Source organism: Anopheles funestus, chromosome 2RL (assembly GCF_943734845.2).
Source record: "Anopheles funestus chromosome 2RL, idAnoFuneDA-416_04, whole genome shotgun sequence".
In the NCBI taxonomy this organism is placed as follows: Eukaryota; Metazoa; Arthropoda; class Insecta; order Diptera; family Culicidae; genus Anopheles; species Anopheles funestus.
The window spans coordinates 3,570,627-3,588,140 of NC_064598.1; the positions used below are offsets into that span (position 1 = coordinate 3,570,627).

The 17,514-nt window shown below is 42.7% G+C and overlaps 1 protein-coding gene across 1 annotated transcript; it reads right to left on the bottom strand.

The window, feature by feature from the left end:
• Nucleotides 1-741: 741 nt before the first annotated feature.
• Nucleotides 742-16,630, bottom strand: LOC125774785 (uncharacterized). Its single transcript, XM_049445017.1, has 11 exons — nt 16,437-16,630; nt 13,657-14,865; nt 6,263-6,857; nt 5,896-6,188; nt 5,665-5,829; nt 4,891-4,974; nt 4,540-4,815; nt 1,737-1,889; nt 1,558-1,664; nt 955-1,395; nt 742-877 (listed from the first exon to the last, which is right to left on the bottom strand). Exons 2-11 carry the CDS (start codon nt 13,822-13,824, stop codon nt 778-780), a joined length of 2,382 nt encoding a protein of 793 aa, XP_049300974.1. The 5' UTR covers nt 13,825-14,865; nt 16,437-16,630; the 3' UTR covers nt 742-777.
• Nucleotides 16,631-17,514: the final 884 nt, after the last annotated feature.

Below are 17,514 nucleotides of genomic sequence, written 5' to 3' on the forward strand. Positions count from 1 at the left end.
CATTGCCACCTTACATATGGCGGATATACAAAACGAAACATCACATCTAACCATGACCATTGAAGAACGACTACCGGTCCTATAGCTAACGATACAACAGGACTATAGACGCCGATCAAACAATTACACTGCGAAAAATAAGTAACTTAATTGACCTTATTAGTTTAGTTTCCTTTACCGTGTCCGATTCAACCGGGTTTCCTGTTACGCATGGAAGGATAAATTTACAATATGGCAAACTCATTTTTAACTCATCATATTAAAGCTTTTTTGTTAAGAAATATGCAACGGTTTGTACGCTTTTTTTTAAACATCTTAATTATCTCGCTCTCTCCCTTTCTTTCTTTTTAACATTTAACATACTCTTTTAAGCTTGTAACATAAATTATAGCAGCGAGTATATAATTAATTCCCAATCCCAATCACTATCACTTGTTGCTGGCTAAAATTTTCTACTTGTTTTTTTTTGTTATTTCTTCTCACGATCATGATCGCGAATGGTCGGTCTACTCCTCCTTCTATTGCCATTCTCTGCCAAATATGGGTATGTTTTTTGCCAACTTATGGCCGCCATTTTCATTCGTCAATTTGTGTGTGTTGTCCGTAATTTAATACCTATATGTTTTGTTTTACGTTTTTTTTTTACTACGAAAGATTGCTCCTTTCATTATCACTAGAACATTTGCGTCATGTTTTACGAACATTTCGTCTTCAGTTCTGCCGTGTGTTTTTTTTTTTGGGGGGTGCTGCCGTCGTCAGTGGACACCTGCTCGCGCCTTACCATATGTCGCAATTCTTCTGGTAACTTAACTTAGTGGTCGAATGACACTGAAAGACATCGGATGCACTGCCACCCTGCGAGATCAGCCAGGCAAGTCTGATGAAAAAAGGGGTCAAAAAGGTGGAAAAAATTAGTTTTCCTTTCGTAGTAGAACCGAACGGCGCCACACTTACATTTCATCGAAATCGCTCGAATTGACATCGATCCCACCGTAGTCGGATTCGGCACACAGCTGCTGGGCGGAGATAAGGAAAAAGATTTGCGGTGGCGTCAAACTCAACCCGAGCAGCCGGTTCATGCCCTTGATCGGTCCGGACAGGGATAGGAGCGTATGGTAAGCGATCTGCAGTCCGCCGGAATGGATCAACAGCTCCATGCGGCTCGCGTTCGAGAAGACACTCACGGCACTCGGCACACACTGCATGATCTTCGTCTCGAACGCTTTCGTGATGGAGCGCAGGATCTCTTTGGCGAGGGTCGTACCGAGGGAGGCGTAGTGAAGGTACGGTGGAAGCACTGGGTTAAAGTACGGCACCAGGATCACGGACAGCGGTACGACGATCGAGTGGGACAGGGTGTCGTAGAATACTTTCGATATTTGTGGATACGCGTAACTGCAACAGACGAGACACAATTAAGGACATAAATATTTAAAAGAATGCGTTTCATTTCAAGCCAAATCATAAATTATTCTTGAGGATTAATTGACAAACTTTTGTGTTGAATAAAAACATTTATCAAAAAATGATGTCTAATTACAAATGTGTATTACTTACGCTGTCTGAGAAGAGTCCACGGTAAAATTAACCGCCTTGGTGCGATTGTTGTTGATTTCGTAAATTTTCAGAACATTTTCGAACCAATTGTCCGAGCTGATTTCGATCTGTGGAACAAAAAAACATGCATTCCCACGTTTAATACTCAAAGACAAGACGCCACAAATATCCGTACTTACCTCATCCAGTACGGAAGCGATTTCTGTTCGGTTAAACAACGTTGGCCAAACTTTGGCCTGTACCTTCAGCTGGGACAACCGTACCAGTGCCGCGCCCCGTAGCGATGGAGCCCGCTTCAGATGTTGCTTCATGTTTTCGAACATTTCCTCCGTCTGCGACGAATGAAGCGACGACGAAGATGAAACGAACAGGACGGACAAAAAATTAGTCCTCAAATCGGCATTAACTGGGAGGCTAATGGTGAGTAGAGGAGCAGCAGTGGAATGGCGGGAAAACGGTTCCATTGGGCGGTAAATCAAATCACCAGCAGATATTGCAGAAAATCACAAAATTACACCGGACTAAATTTATGGCTCATCTGGGATGAACTGGCGGAGTCGTCGTTTCATCGCAAAACGGGCCAAGTTCTCGGTGCTCGTAAATTAACCTTAAACGCATGTTACATAGCGGATGAGTAATGATGTTATCGCTTTGTTGCCATGTGAACATGCATAAATCATGTCGTGTGGGATGTTTCAGTGCGGTACGATACGGAATGAAGGTTTTCTTTCCTTATTTCTGTCAAACTTTTGACGTTATTCCAATTACCCGCCCAACACATTGGGAAGGAGAGTTGAGCATGTGACTGAAGATGCTTTAAATGTCGCGCTTTACGTCGCACTACAGGATGGACGACTAGTAAGATGTAGATCGTGAGATATATGGAGAAGAGATGAGAATAACAACTCTCTTCAGTGAGTCAACTCAGAGTGAATGAATCGATATTACGAGTCAGCTCGTTTATCGACTCATTTCGGAGTCCAAGATAAGGTTCGGTCATTTTACTCACTCATGAGTCATGACTGATGCGACTTTGTTGAAATTCTTTTCACTCAAATAATGCTTTAAATAGAAGAAAGCATAAAAAATAAGAAAAAAATAAAAAATTCTGAAAACTCGAAAATTCTCTAAGGGGTTAGCCTTGGTTTTTTTTTGAGGAAATTTAGCAAAATTTTAAAAATTGATTTATTTTGATGCGAATTGGTTGGAATAAGTTTCTTTTCACTCAAATAATGCTTTAAATAGAAGAGAGCATAAAAAATAAGAAAAAAATAAAAAAATTCTGAAAACCCGAAAATTTCCTAAGGGGTTAGCCTTGGTTTTTTTTTGGGAAATTTAGCAAAATTTTAAAAATTGATTTATTTTGATGCGAATTGGTTGGAATAAGTTTCTTTTCACTCAAATAATGCTTTAAATACAAAAAAGCATAAAAAATAAGAAAAAAATAAAAAAAATTTGAAAACCCGAAAATTTCCTAAGGGGTTAGCCTTGGTTTTTTGTTTGGGAAATTTAGCAAAATTTTAAAAATTGATTTATTTTGATGCGAATTGCTTGGAATAAGTTTCTCTTCACTCAAATAATGCTTTAAATAGAAGAAAGCATAAAAAATAAGGAAAAAATGAAAAAAATCTGAAAACCCCAAAATTTCCTAAGGGGTTAGCCTTGGTTTTTTTGGAAAATTTAGCAAAATTTTAAAAATTGATTTATTTTGATGCGAATTGTTTGCAATAAGTTTCTTTTCACTCAAATAACGCTTTAAATAGAAAAAAGCATAAAAAATAAGAAAAAAATAAAAAATATCTGAAAACCCGAAAATTTCCTAAGGGGTTAGCCTTGGTTTTTTTTTGGGAAATTTAGCAAAATTTTAAAAATTGATTTATTTTGATACGAATTGGTTGGAATAAATTTCTTTTTACTCAAATAGCGCTTTAAATAGAAGAAAGCATAAAAAATAAGGAAAAAATGAAAAAAATCTGAAAACCCCAAAATTTCCTAAGGGGTTAGCCTTGGTTTTTTTGGAAAATTTAGCAAAATTTTAAAAATTGATTTATTTTGATGCGAATTGTTTGCAATAAGTTTCTTTTCACTCAAATAACGCTTTAAATAGAAAAAAGCATAAAAAATAAGAAAAAAATAAAAAAATTCAAAAAACTTGAAAATTTCTTAAGGGGTTAGCCTTGGTTTTTTTGGGAAATTTAGCAAAATTTTAAAAATTGATTTATTTTGATGCGAATTGGTTGCAATAAGTTTCTTTTTACTCAAATGACGCTTTAAATAGAAAAAAGCATAAAAAATAAGAAAAAAAATAAAAAAATTCAAAAAACTTGAAAATTTCCTAATTTTTCACTCAAATAATGCTTTAAATTAAAAAAAGAATAAAACATAATAAAAAAATGCTATAAATTTGCCAATCTCCTAACATGCTTACACCCATGAGTGAGTAAGTGAAAAAAGAGTCGCTAAAACTCCTCGTGGTGAGTGAACGAAACTCGTTCAATACAACATTTCAACTCACTATCTCACTCTTACTCACTTTGCACATCTCTAATATGGAGCGGAATTGTTTACTTAAAGTTGCAAATTTTTAAATCAGAAAAATAGAAATATATCTTTCCCCAAAAGGGAAAAGCAGAAATGAAATAGTCCCAAAAATCCTGCCCATAATGGATTGATGCCATGTACGAAAAGCGTTGAATTTAACTATTCCCACAGTTGGCAACAATGCCTTCAATCAATTCACCATTCAAACTGGACCGAAACACGATTGGTCAAATTTGACCGTTGCTGAAGGTAACGGTAATTAATTCAACCCCCAACCTTTTAAATGATGAAGTCCCGAAAAAGAAGGTCCTTTTTCACGGTCAAACGATAGCGTGCTTGACGTCCACCGGTGTTCTTGCTGTAATGATTCTTACATTCTTACGACCATGGAAGGTGACCTACCCTCTGTCCAACCCTGAACTCTCCTCACTGAACACTCACCCTTTGAATAGCGTGCCGTATGACCTCCTCGCTGTACTGGGCCACAAACAGGGCAGATGTGACCTCCGGCAAAGCCCAGTTTGTTGCTCGCGTACAAACCAACGGTGACGGACGGCCCGGTGGAAGCGTATTGAGTGCGAACAGCATCAGTAGCGAGTTATGGATCACACGGTTCTGGTACTGCAGAAGCAGCTTTCGAAGCTGCCGTAGGTATTCGGGACTTCGGATCACGATTGGACCGGTCCAGTTGCTCGGTACCAGATCGGACCAGGCAAGCTAAATTGGAATAGATGGGAAGTGCTAATAATGTTTCATCAACAGCTTTTTTTGCTTTTGCTTTGAATCACTTACAAAAGGATGGGCATTTAAAAGGGCAGTCACGTTGTTCAGGACGTAGCTGCTGGTAAAATCCTTCTGCACATAGTTTCGTCGAATCTGTGTAAAAATGGAATTTATTATAGTATTGTTTTAGAAAAAGTAATTCTTGCAACATTTTCATACATATTCTTGTATTAGATTATATAAAAGCCTAAATTGAATCTTTCAATCTTTCTTTAGGTAAAAGAGCATTCAATGGATCTGAACAATAGGTACATTCTAAGCTAAGGTGAAATTGATTTTCATTTCCATCCATGTTATTCTATCCTAATGGATCACGCCGTAAACACACGTGTAAGCTGATATCACAAATATAGATATCACATCGGTTTCATGTGTCACGCACAGCACTTTACCTAATGCGGGAAAGTATTATTCCGCCCCATTTGCCGGTTAAAAGCAAATAAATCGGGTTTAATTGCAATTGTGAGAATACTAACAATTAATTCCTATATTTAGATGTTCTTCTCTTTCCGGACACACGCGGAAGTTATTTTTGGTTTGATAAATGCTTATCAGTTATTAAACCTCTTAGCCTATTTTTGACCACACCTCGTAAAGATAGAACATTCCTTTGTTAAGAGCCCCAAATAAAATGGTGCACATAAAAAAGTCCACGTCAGCAGCATGGAATACCACGTGACCAGGGACGCATTCACTTTCACCGAGCCTATAGCGTCCGGCCTACGCCAACGTGTTTATCCGTCCCCATCCAGTATGTGTGAACGTTGTTTCGTTTTTTATTACCTGATTGAGTTCACGAATAAAGCTAAAAATAAGGTTCCGTTCCGATTGCCTCTGATCGCCGCTCAGCCCCAACGGTAGAAATGTATTGATTAATTCGTCTAGCAGCTCCGGCACCTCCTCCACGTCGTAGGGCGGTGCCCTTGGTCCATTCCATCGAACGGGATTCTAGGGCGTAAGGTCCATTAGTGATCGAACATGATTCATCGAGCAATGCCCGTTGTGATACCGTACCTCCAGTATGTTCGGTGGCGTGTTTGGTCCATCGATGATCAGCAGCGTCTGGGGTTTGCGGCCATAGCTGAGATCGTAGTAGATGCCGATCAATGGCAGCGGTCCAATCGCTTGAATCTTCGCTACCAACGGCGATATGCTTTGTGGTCCCACCGATCCGATGTGTAGATAGCCACCGAGCTGTTCCAGACGCCTTCTGATGCTCGTATCGTTGAGTTCCTGGCGCAGGCAACTGCCGTACAGACGGCCCAACTTTCGAAATATCCCGCTCGTTGTGTTTAGCGACAGCAACTCTGTTGGTAAAAAGGAGTTCGGGATGAAATGTTAACAGAAGTTTTAAAAAATCCATCAGCCCCCACAAGCTTACGCTGCATCTGTGTATCGGCCAGTTCCTGGGCACTTTTGACCGCCCGCAGGCTACTCTCCATCGTGGAGCAGCTGTAGTTCTTAAACTCCCGGCACGGCTCAACGTCCCAGTTCATGCGGGACGATATGCTAATGGCTGCCGCACGGCAGATCGGATCAGCACAGACGGGTGGCGGTGCCGGTGTCGGATGACAATCGTCCTCGTCAGCAGCAAAACAATCGCGCGGCAACTGTGACGGTGCGGCCGAAATGAGAAACAGTATCGGCGATGCCACCAGCAGTGACGTCACCAGTAGCGTGGCTGCCGTTATCGCCATCTTATGTACGGCGGAAGAACTCCTCAGCCATATGCACGGCGCACAGCATACCCAGCCGACCGGGTTCTTGAGCGATGCTATCCGCGATCCGGGTGGCACTGTACCGGCGGCCGCTGGCCCATTAGTGCCCGTTCCCAGTCCTCCGGATGTACCCGTACCTGTTACGAGCGAAGTGGTGCCGGTCGTGGATGGTTGAAGGCTGATCCGGCCGCGTCCAAAGTTGGTGGGTGGTTTTGGGCCCCCGCTACTGCCGGATGAAGGGCCGCTAGCAACATTGGCCTGGGGAACGTTCGGGTAGTGTAGTGAACGAAAGTGAAAAATACCAAAAAACAAAGAACGGAGTCAATTACTGCGTGAGCCTTGGACTGAGTAGAGTCACATCTAGGCGCTCTAGGTGACCGGCAGGTGGGTTGCATCTAATTGGATTGTAAAATATGTATGGAGACAATATGTCCAAGAGTAACACACAAAAAGGGCAAACAACGAATGAGTTTACTGATATGGATTGAAGACAGAAGCAACAGCTGTTGAGGGGACCCTGACGTCAATGCTAACGAAAAGGTGTTAATGGTGTTAAAAATAGCAAGGATCTGAAGCTCCAATTTCCAGTTCCCATTGACCGATGTATCGAACATTCAGTTGACTAGTTATGCGCAATTAAACACTCAATATTTTTGCATGGATATGTTGCGTTCGTCAAATAGCGAAAACAATGGTTTTTTATTCAGCAAATTCTTCTCATTAAAGAGAAAGTATTAAACATAAACGGCTTAGCACATGTATAGTTACTATAACTTGGCTCAAGTGAGATGTGAAAGCGCATTGTTAACAGCAATTCTTTGAATGCATCCGGATGCTCCGGATATAGTAGTGTTTCGAATGTTGGTTCCCGCTGAAGTCCTTATGCTACGTGCCATTCACATTCCTTCTCAACTCGGCAAACCGATCTTTGGTAGCTGAATAATTTAATCCCATCTGTTCGGTATGTTTTCACCAGCATGAACCTGGCCGTACCTGTGCAAAACACGCACGAGTGCACTTCAGGCACGTGTACGAATTGCGATAGTTGCAAGCGTTGCTCGCTGTTCAAAAATTGAAAACCCGTCAGTTTTGCCTCCCAGAATCGGGGTAGGGGACTTGTCACTTGTCACACAGCAAGAAGAAATGACACAAACTGACAGGAAATAGTTTATCATTTCCCCGGAAAATGTTGGCCCTGTACCTTCGGGCCTCGGGCACGGGAGAAAGATCCTTCGGGAATGGTTTGTCCTTCGTCATTTCGATTTGGCACAATTTTTGCTATTTCTTATCGGACAACTAGAGAGGCTACCTTCCACCCTACCGTTGACGCCAGAAGCTGCGACTGTGACGGGTACGGATCGATTCTTCTAACCTAATTTTACACAATCGTACCAGTAAGTGGCAGTCGAATGTCTGGACGTTGGCCGTTCGTTTCGCGTTCGCATACTTTGCACGCGAACGGGTTTGTGTGTGTCTGTGTTGGAGTATAAATTTGTTTTAGGTCAAATGCTGGGAAATGTTGGTCGAGAGTTTTTAGTAGCATTCATCCCAATTTTTATGCTGTTTCTTTTGCCCCTCAATCATATTTCTGATAGCGTTTCCTTCTCAGCAGTAAACTGGTTGAAAAAAAGCTATAAAACAAATCAAATAAAATCCATAAAGACATATATGAGATTGTTCCTTTTTCTTACTTCCAATATCTTAAACAAAATTATTAGTTTTTCGCTGCTCACTTACTGCTTTGTCTTTTTGTTCCTAGAAGCTTTCTAAATTTATATATAAGAAAAGACAGATAAAGTATAATAACCGTAGAATATTCAAGTCAATAAGACGTAGGTATTCTCTGAGGATTTTAATTTAAAGATCGGTTGTCGGTGGAAGACTCTGGAATCTGCACTGGATCCATCAATAGTTGGGTACATTTTGTCTTGACATTTTTAATATTTGGTGACTTGAACGAACAGCTGAATTTCAATTTAGAACTTGTATAGAATCCCCAAATAAAGCACGGTAAAGAATAATTCTTTGCAAACAAAACAAATTATGGAGCGATATAATTTTGTACCGCAACAAAACGACAAAACGTGTGTCTATTACTATTCCTAACACCTGCCAGTGTTTGCATATTTTGCTTTGTCACACACACAACAATCACGGGCCAAACGCTGTGGCCATTACGGTGAGGAAAAAGTTTTTCCATTTTCCGCACAATGCACGCTGGTCGACGTGTGCAAAACGGGTAACAAAAAGTAGGCAAAGGGATAATTGCATTTTCCACCGAACGTGCCCTTAACTGTGTCTGTGTTTGGTTGCCATTCGCTTTTATAGAGCTTGGTAGACATTTGCCTTTGCTTGTTGGCGCTTGCAGGCACGTACCGAATATTGACGAATGATTGGGTAATGAGTGATGAATGATTTACGACAATTGGGCCGACAATTATGATGACCCCTAAACGTTGAACCACTTTTAATGGGAAGACATGAATCGTACGTTTCCAATGACCATGGCAGAAAGCACCAACCAGACCATGTCAAAGTGAAATGGTTTCTGATGTTTCGGATCCAGATTTTGGAGGGGGCTGGGGTTCTGTCGACGTAACAGATTGTGCTGTTACGCGATGATTGCAGTGAAATTATGTTATTCTGTTATTCTGCCCGATGGAATTATCTGGTTAGACATAAAAGGCGAAGCAGCGACTGTTGATGCGATCGTTACGCTCAATAAAACATGGGAAGGGGAAGCGAAAACATTCGTATCATGCTTCTTTCACAAAAGGATACAATGAAATGAGCTAACCCGGGAGCTTAATGCAACATCATCATGGAAGTATTATTTATGCTACCGAAAGACCTAGATTCACTTTTCAACGTATCGCTGCCACAGATTCACATGAACCATTAGGAATCGTGATATAGTTCTACTAAACACGACAAATATACATTATTATGAATATTTAGTTAAAACATATTGATAATGATACTTTTTTATTGGGGCATTCTTTTCCCTCCAAGCTGGACTCTTTAATAATTATGTCATTGAAGGGAAATTCATTTTACAACACTGCTCCTTAGTCATTCTTTTATGACCTTTACCTCCAAACAAACAATAAACATGCATTCAAACCAGTTGATGATGGTTTCGATCGCTTTGCATTTCCTCCAGGAGTGTTAACGATGAGCCACTGACTAGAAAAGAGCTTTCTCGTCTGATCAATCATCTCGCTTTCCCTTGGTTTCTTCGGGTAAGTAAACACTTTGCCGAGAGGGATACCCACAAGCTGAAACTATATGCTAAACTATTCCGTTTGCGTTGTTTGGTAAGCAAATAACGACCCCTCAGAAATCCATCGTAATGAAGAAAGTTGGACAATATCACGATGAATAGATTTCCCCGCAAAAAAAAAACTGCTACACTTGCTCAATAAAGTTAGAAGGTGTGGACTCGACTCGGCCTCACCAAATCGGTTCGGAAACAAACAAAGAACAGCATAACCTCCCGTTTTGTGGGTGACCGAGTGAGGCAGCCATTGTGTGCCATTGTTTGCAGTGGTGTTTCATTTTTTTCTTTCTTCAGATGACAATAAATTATCTTTCTTCGCATTCGATCAATATTTCCACTTGCGAAATTACGGCACAGAAAGTTAAGACACTTGAGTGAATTTCGTAGAACACATGGACAGTTTTTTCTCTTCTCTCTTTTCTTGTTTCTTTACGTTCGGGACACCCGACGGTACCTCACGGACAGAGACAATGGTTTCATCTCCGATCACCGAAGACACAAACGTCCATCAAGAGACATTTGTCCTCTATGCACACAGAAACACGCATAGAAGCAGAAGGGAAGTACGACAGTCGGATGTCGGAGGCATAAGAGGTTCGCTGCACAGTTCCGCTTTTGCTTGGGGATGCTGAATCGTACACTGAAGTGGGTAAAGTTTCCCTCGTTCGTTGTCAACAACTTTCCAAAGGGTAGCACAATGTGTAAGGGTCGGATATCCGATAATACAAAATGACTTTGAAATGACTGAAGAGAGGGCGAATTGTGAAATGTGTGAAAATAAAGGAAAAGAACATTGTTAAACATGATGCGAGTTACATACACGTGGAAAGACCGGGGACAAAGTGGTACATCATTTACATGCTAACGATCTTAGACCAAGTGTTACGACACAGAGAGAGAGAGAGAGAAAGATGGGTGGTAAACATGCTGTGAATCGCAATTAAAACTTTTCGCAACCCACAACTAGTACACCGGACGGGCGGGTGTCAGAACACACATGTAAAAGGAACAAGGTGCAAAGGCAGATTGTAACCAGTTTTTGTGCTAGTTTTGTTTGCAAAAAACAAAAATTCCTAAACCCCCCTCATTTCGTTCCGTTATGGTACGATTTGTTTGGCTCGTAATAATCAAAAGCTTTCAGGCACGCTAAGTGATATAAGTGGATAATCTACGAAACAATCTTATTATCCCTATTCAATTACCAATTCAATCAGTGCTTGAACGGCCGCCTCTTATCCACACACACACACACAAACACATACAACAAAACTCCAGCAAACTTTCTCTCAACGTCGAGATGGTACTTCGTTTTATCCGTGACCGTACAGCGCCCCGGTTCAAACCCCTTCCGATATGGGGTGGCCTGTGCTAACAAAGCACTTTTCGCAACTGTTTCGTTTCCATTTGGCAAACGTCCACCGTACGGGTACACCACTCGTTACTTATTTAATGTTGTGCAATCATAAATTACGTGCGTTTGCCTTCCGGTTTCCGGGCGCAAAGGCAGCTAAGATGATGACAAGAGTTCCTTGGTATACTCGTGGACATGTGTGTGTGTGTGTTTTTAATATTTTTTTTTGGTTGTTCTGGATTTTGGGAGCAGCAAATGGGACACGCTTACACATATGCTTGCGGATCGTAATGCCAAAATATTAAACCAACTTGCATGAAGCACCAGGCGTCTCCATCACAGCAGCCAAACAAAGCTTTCGCCTGGAAGCTTCCATCGTACCACCGTTTTTGGTGCAAAGTTAAGACGCTCGCAAGTATGCAGAATATATTTAGGGGTAGCTGCAAAATTTCCACTTACTTTTGGGATAAAAAAAATCAACATTTCTACTTGAGAATATATATCCCTGCAGCAATATGAAATGGGGTGGTAACCAGGAGCGAACTTGCTTTAGGTCACTGCTTCTTGGAACCATTTCCGATCGATGCCGGAGGTGTAAATTACTTACAAGCTGGTCCACACAAACGAACCAACTCACTAAATAAAACAGTGATAGTGTGAGGATAAAAATGTGAAATAGTTTGCCACGATACAGCGAGTTCGGGAAAACAATGGTGCGAATAACTAAAGATAGAGAGAAAGAACCAAAATACACCATGTCAAGCAGCTGTTCCTAACGAGCCGCTTATACAGGGCTTTCGTTCATTTCTGCGAACGAAAAAAAAGGTACAACAGAGGGGCTCCCTTTATCGAGAGAGAGAAAGAGAGAGAGAGAGAGAGAGAGAGATGCAAAAGGTAAGGAAAAATGTCTCATAACCACAGAAGAGAAGCCTGTGGTAAGGTTTATCAAAGCGGACTTATTTACCCGTAAAGTGCCAATTAAAACCATAAATAAAACAAAAAGTATCGTTACACTGCACCGTAATTACCGGAGGGAAATATCTATTGGAAAAACTTTTCCAATGTAGGTCCGCCATAACCGAGCGGAAGTGTGACATGATGGCCGATCGTTCATTTACATTCCATATTAAATATCGCTTTAAAAATATGTTCTAAAAACAAGGAACAAAAAAAAAGAATAATAGAACGAAAAGTTTTATATATTTTTAAATTTTATAGCTTTTCCAAAAAAAAATGTTCTAAACATGCAAACTGGCCCATGTAATAAATCACCAATCTCGCTCAATTAAGCATTCACTTTCTTCCTTCCCTTCTATGGTTTTTCTTCCTTACTTTTCGCTTCAACAAACATTATAATAGCGTTCTTAAGTATTATGCGTACCTTCTCGATGACTTCCTCTCGTGTTCCGTGTCCCCGTGAGTGTGCACACGCTGCTTCGCAAATCTTTGTGCGGTCCATTAAGTTTGCCTGATGGAACCAATTTCCAATTGGCGAGCGAAGGAAAAAAAACACCCACATACACCCACACGGAAGAAGCCGATTTGGAACGTCCCGGAAGAGATAATTGAAGCAACGCGCATCCTACCAGACGACTTCCGGTAGGATTTTATCGTTCCGCTTTATTGGGTGAACGGACACAATTGGATCATCGATAAATTGTAACTTTTTGGGGATCGCTGTAATTGGGGTCAGTATATCTATTTAAATTTTTTACATAAAATGAGGTACATAAAATTTAAAAATAAAATTTCCCCAAAAAGCAAATAAGTAATGGTAAATGTTCCGAAATTGTTTCGTTCTGTTTAATGTCCTCTACTGGCATGTCCATCGTCTGTAGGGTAAATATTATTTACCTGTCTCGTTAGAAACTAATCGTAAACAGTTCTTTCAGCACCCGTAACGGGTCTATGACAGTGTAAAACTTCAACACAACGTCACGGTGCGAGCATCACACTAGTTATACGGTGATGGTTGGAAAATAAATCAACCCGATTACATAACTGTCGACAGGTTTGCACACTTTTACGCGCCACAACGATAAGCCCAAAGGCGAAAAAGAACAGTCTATAAGAAAACGGATAAAATGCTCCACCGCATGTGGATCGTAGGCACATGTTTTTCTTTTGTTTTTCCGCCTACTCTGCTCCCCACCTCGTGCAAACACCCATCCACCCCTCAACGCCCCCCAACGCCCCTCAGCTAATGTGATGAAGCGGAACGGATTGATTCCGTTTGATTGACACTGACATTAATGAGCGTCGCGTGTGTCACATCACTTTCGGTCGGAAACGGTGCAAACGTGTGCGTGTGTTTGCCATGTGTCTTGTCTGAATCCTCCGGTGGCTTTTGTGAACACTTTATTATGCCGTAGCCCAACAGTAGCAACCGCTTGTGTTGCTGTGTTGCTGGGAGATGTCACACTTACCTTCCGTTCGCCGCTGCTACCGCTACAAAGTTCGATCCCTTGCTCGAGGACCTGCACCTCAATGTCGTCCGTACGCAGCGCTTGCAGCGGGTGATTGGCGTGTGGGGGTTGTAGATGGGGCGCTCGTCCAGCAACGGCTCCACGGGCAGTCATTGGTTCGCCGGTCATGTGCACAATCCACGCCGGAGAGAAGAGGGAAAAGCCACTAACCAATAAATAAAACACGCTCACACACACACACACGCACACTAGTGGCCACACGCAGCCGATTCGCACCACGCGCGCAAACAAACTTCCTTCCTTGCTCCGACGGACGGACACACCACAACTGACAGCGATGTCCACCGATGCCAATAGGCAGCCTCTATCCGCTACTGGATGCACATTCACACACTGCCACTACGCCGCTGTAGTGGATCTGCGAACACGTAACCGTACAACCATCGCTGCTGGCCGCGCTACTACTACTGCACACGGACACTGCCGAAACAGCCATCGGACATCGCGATCCGGCACACGTTGCTGCCGCTACCGACGAACGATACCGATGTGACGTCACCGATGAAATCGTCGATGGCCAATGGGACGAATGCGACGTACCAGCGAAGCACGTGGGTCGTAAACAAAAGCACATGGCACATGGGGTGGCGCTTCAGTGGGCGCAAACAACACTCACACACACACACACTCACTGCATGCGCCACTCACCAGGGGCTCCCTGGTCACTCATAGCAACGCACAGTCACTCACAGTCTGCGTACATAAAGCGCGCAGCATGTGGTTTCGATCTTCACAGGCACGCGAAGCTTTTTCCGTTTGTTAATATATTTTCCCCGTTTTCGCGTGACTTTTTACAACCAAAACATTCGCACACTGGAAAATCAGTGCGCACTCGCTTGTATGTGTGTGTGTGAATGGTAGCACTTTAATATTTTTTTTCCCTCTCACCCTTAAAATCACTTCTATTTGTTTTGCACCACACGCGCGATAAGCGTGATTCGTGTTCAAGACCGTACGGCGGGAGTTCTATTTTTGGGGATGCAAAAATTCGCTGCCGCTTTGGGGAATATCAATTCTTCGGCTTGCTTTACGATGGGACAGGGGATGGGAGGGGGTGGGTGGAGGGAGGCGAAAACAACTGACGAGTTATCGATGTGGAACACTGTTTCACGCTGTCATGCGGCGTCTGTTCAACGATACACACACTCACTGGGGCTATAAAACACATTATTCATAAAAAAAAATATGCTTCGTACAGGAGGGTCGACATTGTTTTTATGGGGGTTTTTACATGATTATTCAGTGAACTATTTTCGGTACTTATTTATAAATCAAAACAACGAAAATCAATCTGAAGTTTTTGCCGCGCGAGTACGCGGCACCATGCGTCTCCATCGAGTTATTAAAAAAAACATTCAACAGCACAGTTTCGTTGCCAATCGCAAAGCATCGCATTCTAGTCAGCATAACATGGTGCGAGTGGATATGCCTGTGCATCGAAAGTGGGTACAATTTTCCGCACAATTTCATATTACGATGAGCGTGAAGCGATGGTGGATGGATTTAAACACGTAAACAGTAAACGTGTATGGCGTGTAGCCATCTGGTTTGTTTCACGTACCCATCATCTTAACTTCGAATACCAGCTCCAACTCCCTACTCCAGTTTTCTTTTGCTTCCTGCCTATCGTTACAAGAAACGTCGCTTGAGCTAAGAATGTTGACTCTTAAGATCACGAACTTTTTCTTTCCCTCTCTCTCTCACACACACATATACCTTTTCTCCCTCTACTTCATTACATTTCCAACACTACACGAGCTTCCGAGTACCGTTCAATCATTCGCCGAAGGGAAATGATGAGCGGACTGGCATTTACAGGCTAAGCCGAAGTGCTGAAATATACCCCCATCAATACAATCACACGCAAACAAGCCGGCTTTGCTCTAGCTCTAGTGCAAAATAGCAGCACAAACACGGGGAAAGGTGAATCGAATTTGTAGCGCGTGAAAATAATCAATGCCCGTACTTCAAAATGCCAAAAACAACAGTTTCAAGCGCGTCCTCGGCCACTTGGAAATATAAAATACACACACTCACACACACACACACACACAGTCGAGAAGAGGCACTCACTCATCGGCCCGATCGTTTACACCTTCTCACCTATTGCCTAGTTTCTTACCCTACTCCGACCCTACTCGGAAAATGGAAAAACCGCGGGCAACACGGTTGCATGGAAACTGTTTGACAGGTTATTATGTCATCAGGGAGCAAAATTTTACAGCCAGCCTGAGATGTTTTGAATGATTTTAAAGCACTTTTCCTGACACTTACGGTCGGAGTCGGGCAGATATTTAGAAAGGGCGCTAAGGAAAATCGTTGCCTCATTTGTTAAATGATCGTAAAGAATAAATCTGTGAAGGAACAAAGACACTGAAAACTTCACAGTGAAGTTTAAGCATTGAAAATGGACCGTATCCACAACTTTCACCTTTAATTGTTGACCTTTTTTCGCCATCATACCATTTTACTATCGTTACACCAGTTAGCCATGTCAATATATCGTACGGTTTTATGCTTTTGGGATCTCCCCAAAGGATAACCGAAAGTAACGCAGGACAAAACTCTTCTTTCACTTCATCTAGAGAGCACCTATTTACGGTGAATGAGGTTGCTGAGGAAGGCCACTTGCTTAATTATAACTAAGCTGCAGTCAACAGTAACACGACACTCGACGCGTGTCTTCAAGCAGCTCAACCCTTCGCCGAACAGATACCAACCAACGGTGGATGTGCAGTTCCTTTTTGCCAACCGTGCAGCAAAGCAGAACACGGGAAACGCGTGAACAAACGAGCAGTGCACTTCGCCGACTACTGCTGACAGTGGTTTAGGCCAGCCACGGTCCAGCCACTGGCACACTAGTCGTACGGATGGAGCAACGAAAAAAAAAAACAACAACCCAACAGCCATGCCGTGTGGAGTACGCGACAAGCAAGCAGCGACGATGTGGTTCCTGCGTCGGCGCCAAATATAAAACATTCCACCCGTGCGTGTGCGTGTGCAGTGGCGGATCAAGCTTGTCGGAGGCCCTAGGCGGAATGGTAATTGGGGCCCAAAAAAGTATAGTGGTACTGTCGTGAAACTGAATTTTGAAAAAAAAAACGAGAATTGAACTGTTTTCAAAAGTGCTGACCGGGGGGGGGAGGCATTTTTGGAGGCCCCTACTGTAGGTGCTCGGGGCCCCTACAACTCCGCAAACGATGAGGGGGGGGGGGTTGCTCAGTGACCGTTAGCCAAAACACACTCGCAAAGCTGTGCATATGGTTTTCAAGGAAGAACAACCCATTCACAGCGCTGGGGCCTCGGCTGTGCATATGATTCTTTGGAAAACGTTCGTTCGTGGTTTTAAAGGGGCCTCTGGTGTTCGAGTTCGATGAGTAGTAGATGAGCGGGGGGGGGGGGGGGGATGCTTCTGCTCGGGTTCCGTTACGTATGAAATGTTCTGTTGTCTTTCGGGGCCCCTCCAAACGACGGGGCCCTAGGCGCCCGCCTACTCCGCCCACCGTTAGATCCGCTACTGTGCGTGTGTATGAGTGGCAAAAGCGTATGGCCAAGGTGACAGCTGGGAAAGCTTTTCCAGCTGTGTGTTCCAGCATTTAGTTAAAGCTCGCGCTTCCTACTTACTGGGATGAAAAGGGAAAGCGCACATTAAAATAGGACCACATTACATGGCACGATGGCACGAAACATACCTTTGCAGGCGTAAAAGGGATGGCGACGGATTTTCCTACCGTTGTTGGAACCACACGAACATGGCAGATAGGTTCGTAAAGTTTACCAATTAAAGAGATATTTTCG

Bases quoted from the DNA above. Each gene is read 5' to 3' on its own strand.
- LOC125774785 (XM_049445017.1), bottom strand. From the start codon at position 13,824: ATGACCGGCGAACCAATGACTGCCCGTGGAGCCGTTGCTGGACGAGCG. The intron at 6,858-13,656 runs GTAAGTGTGACA...AACGTTCCCCAG, and splicing joins GTAGCAGCGGCGAACGGAAG to GCCAATGTTGCTAGCGGCCC. The intron at 6,189-6,262 runs GTAAGCTTGTGG...TTTTACCAACAG, and splicing joins GGCCGATACACAGATGCAGC to AGTTGCTGTCGCTAAACACA.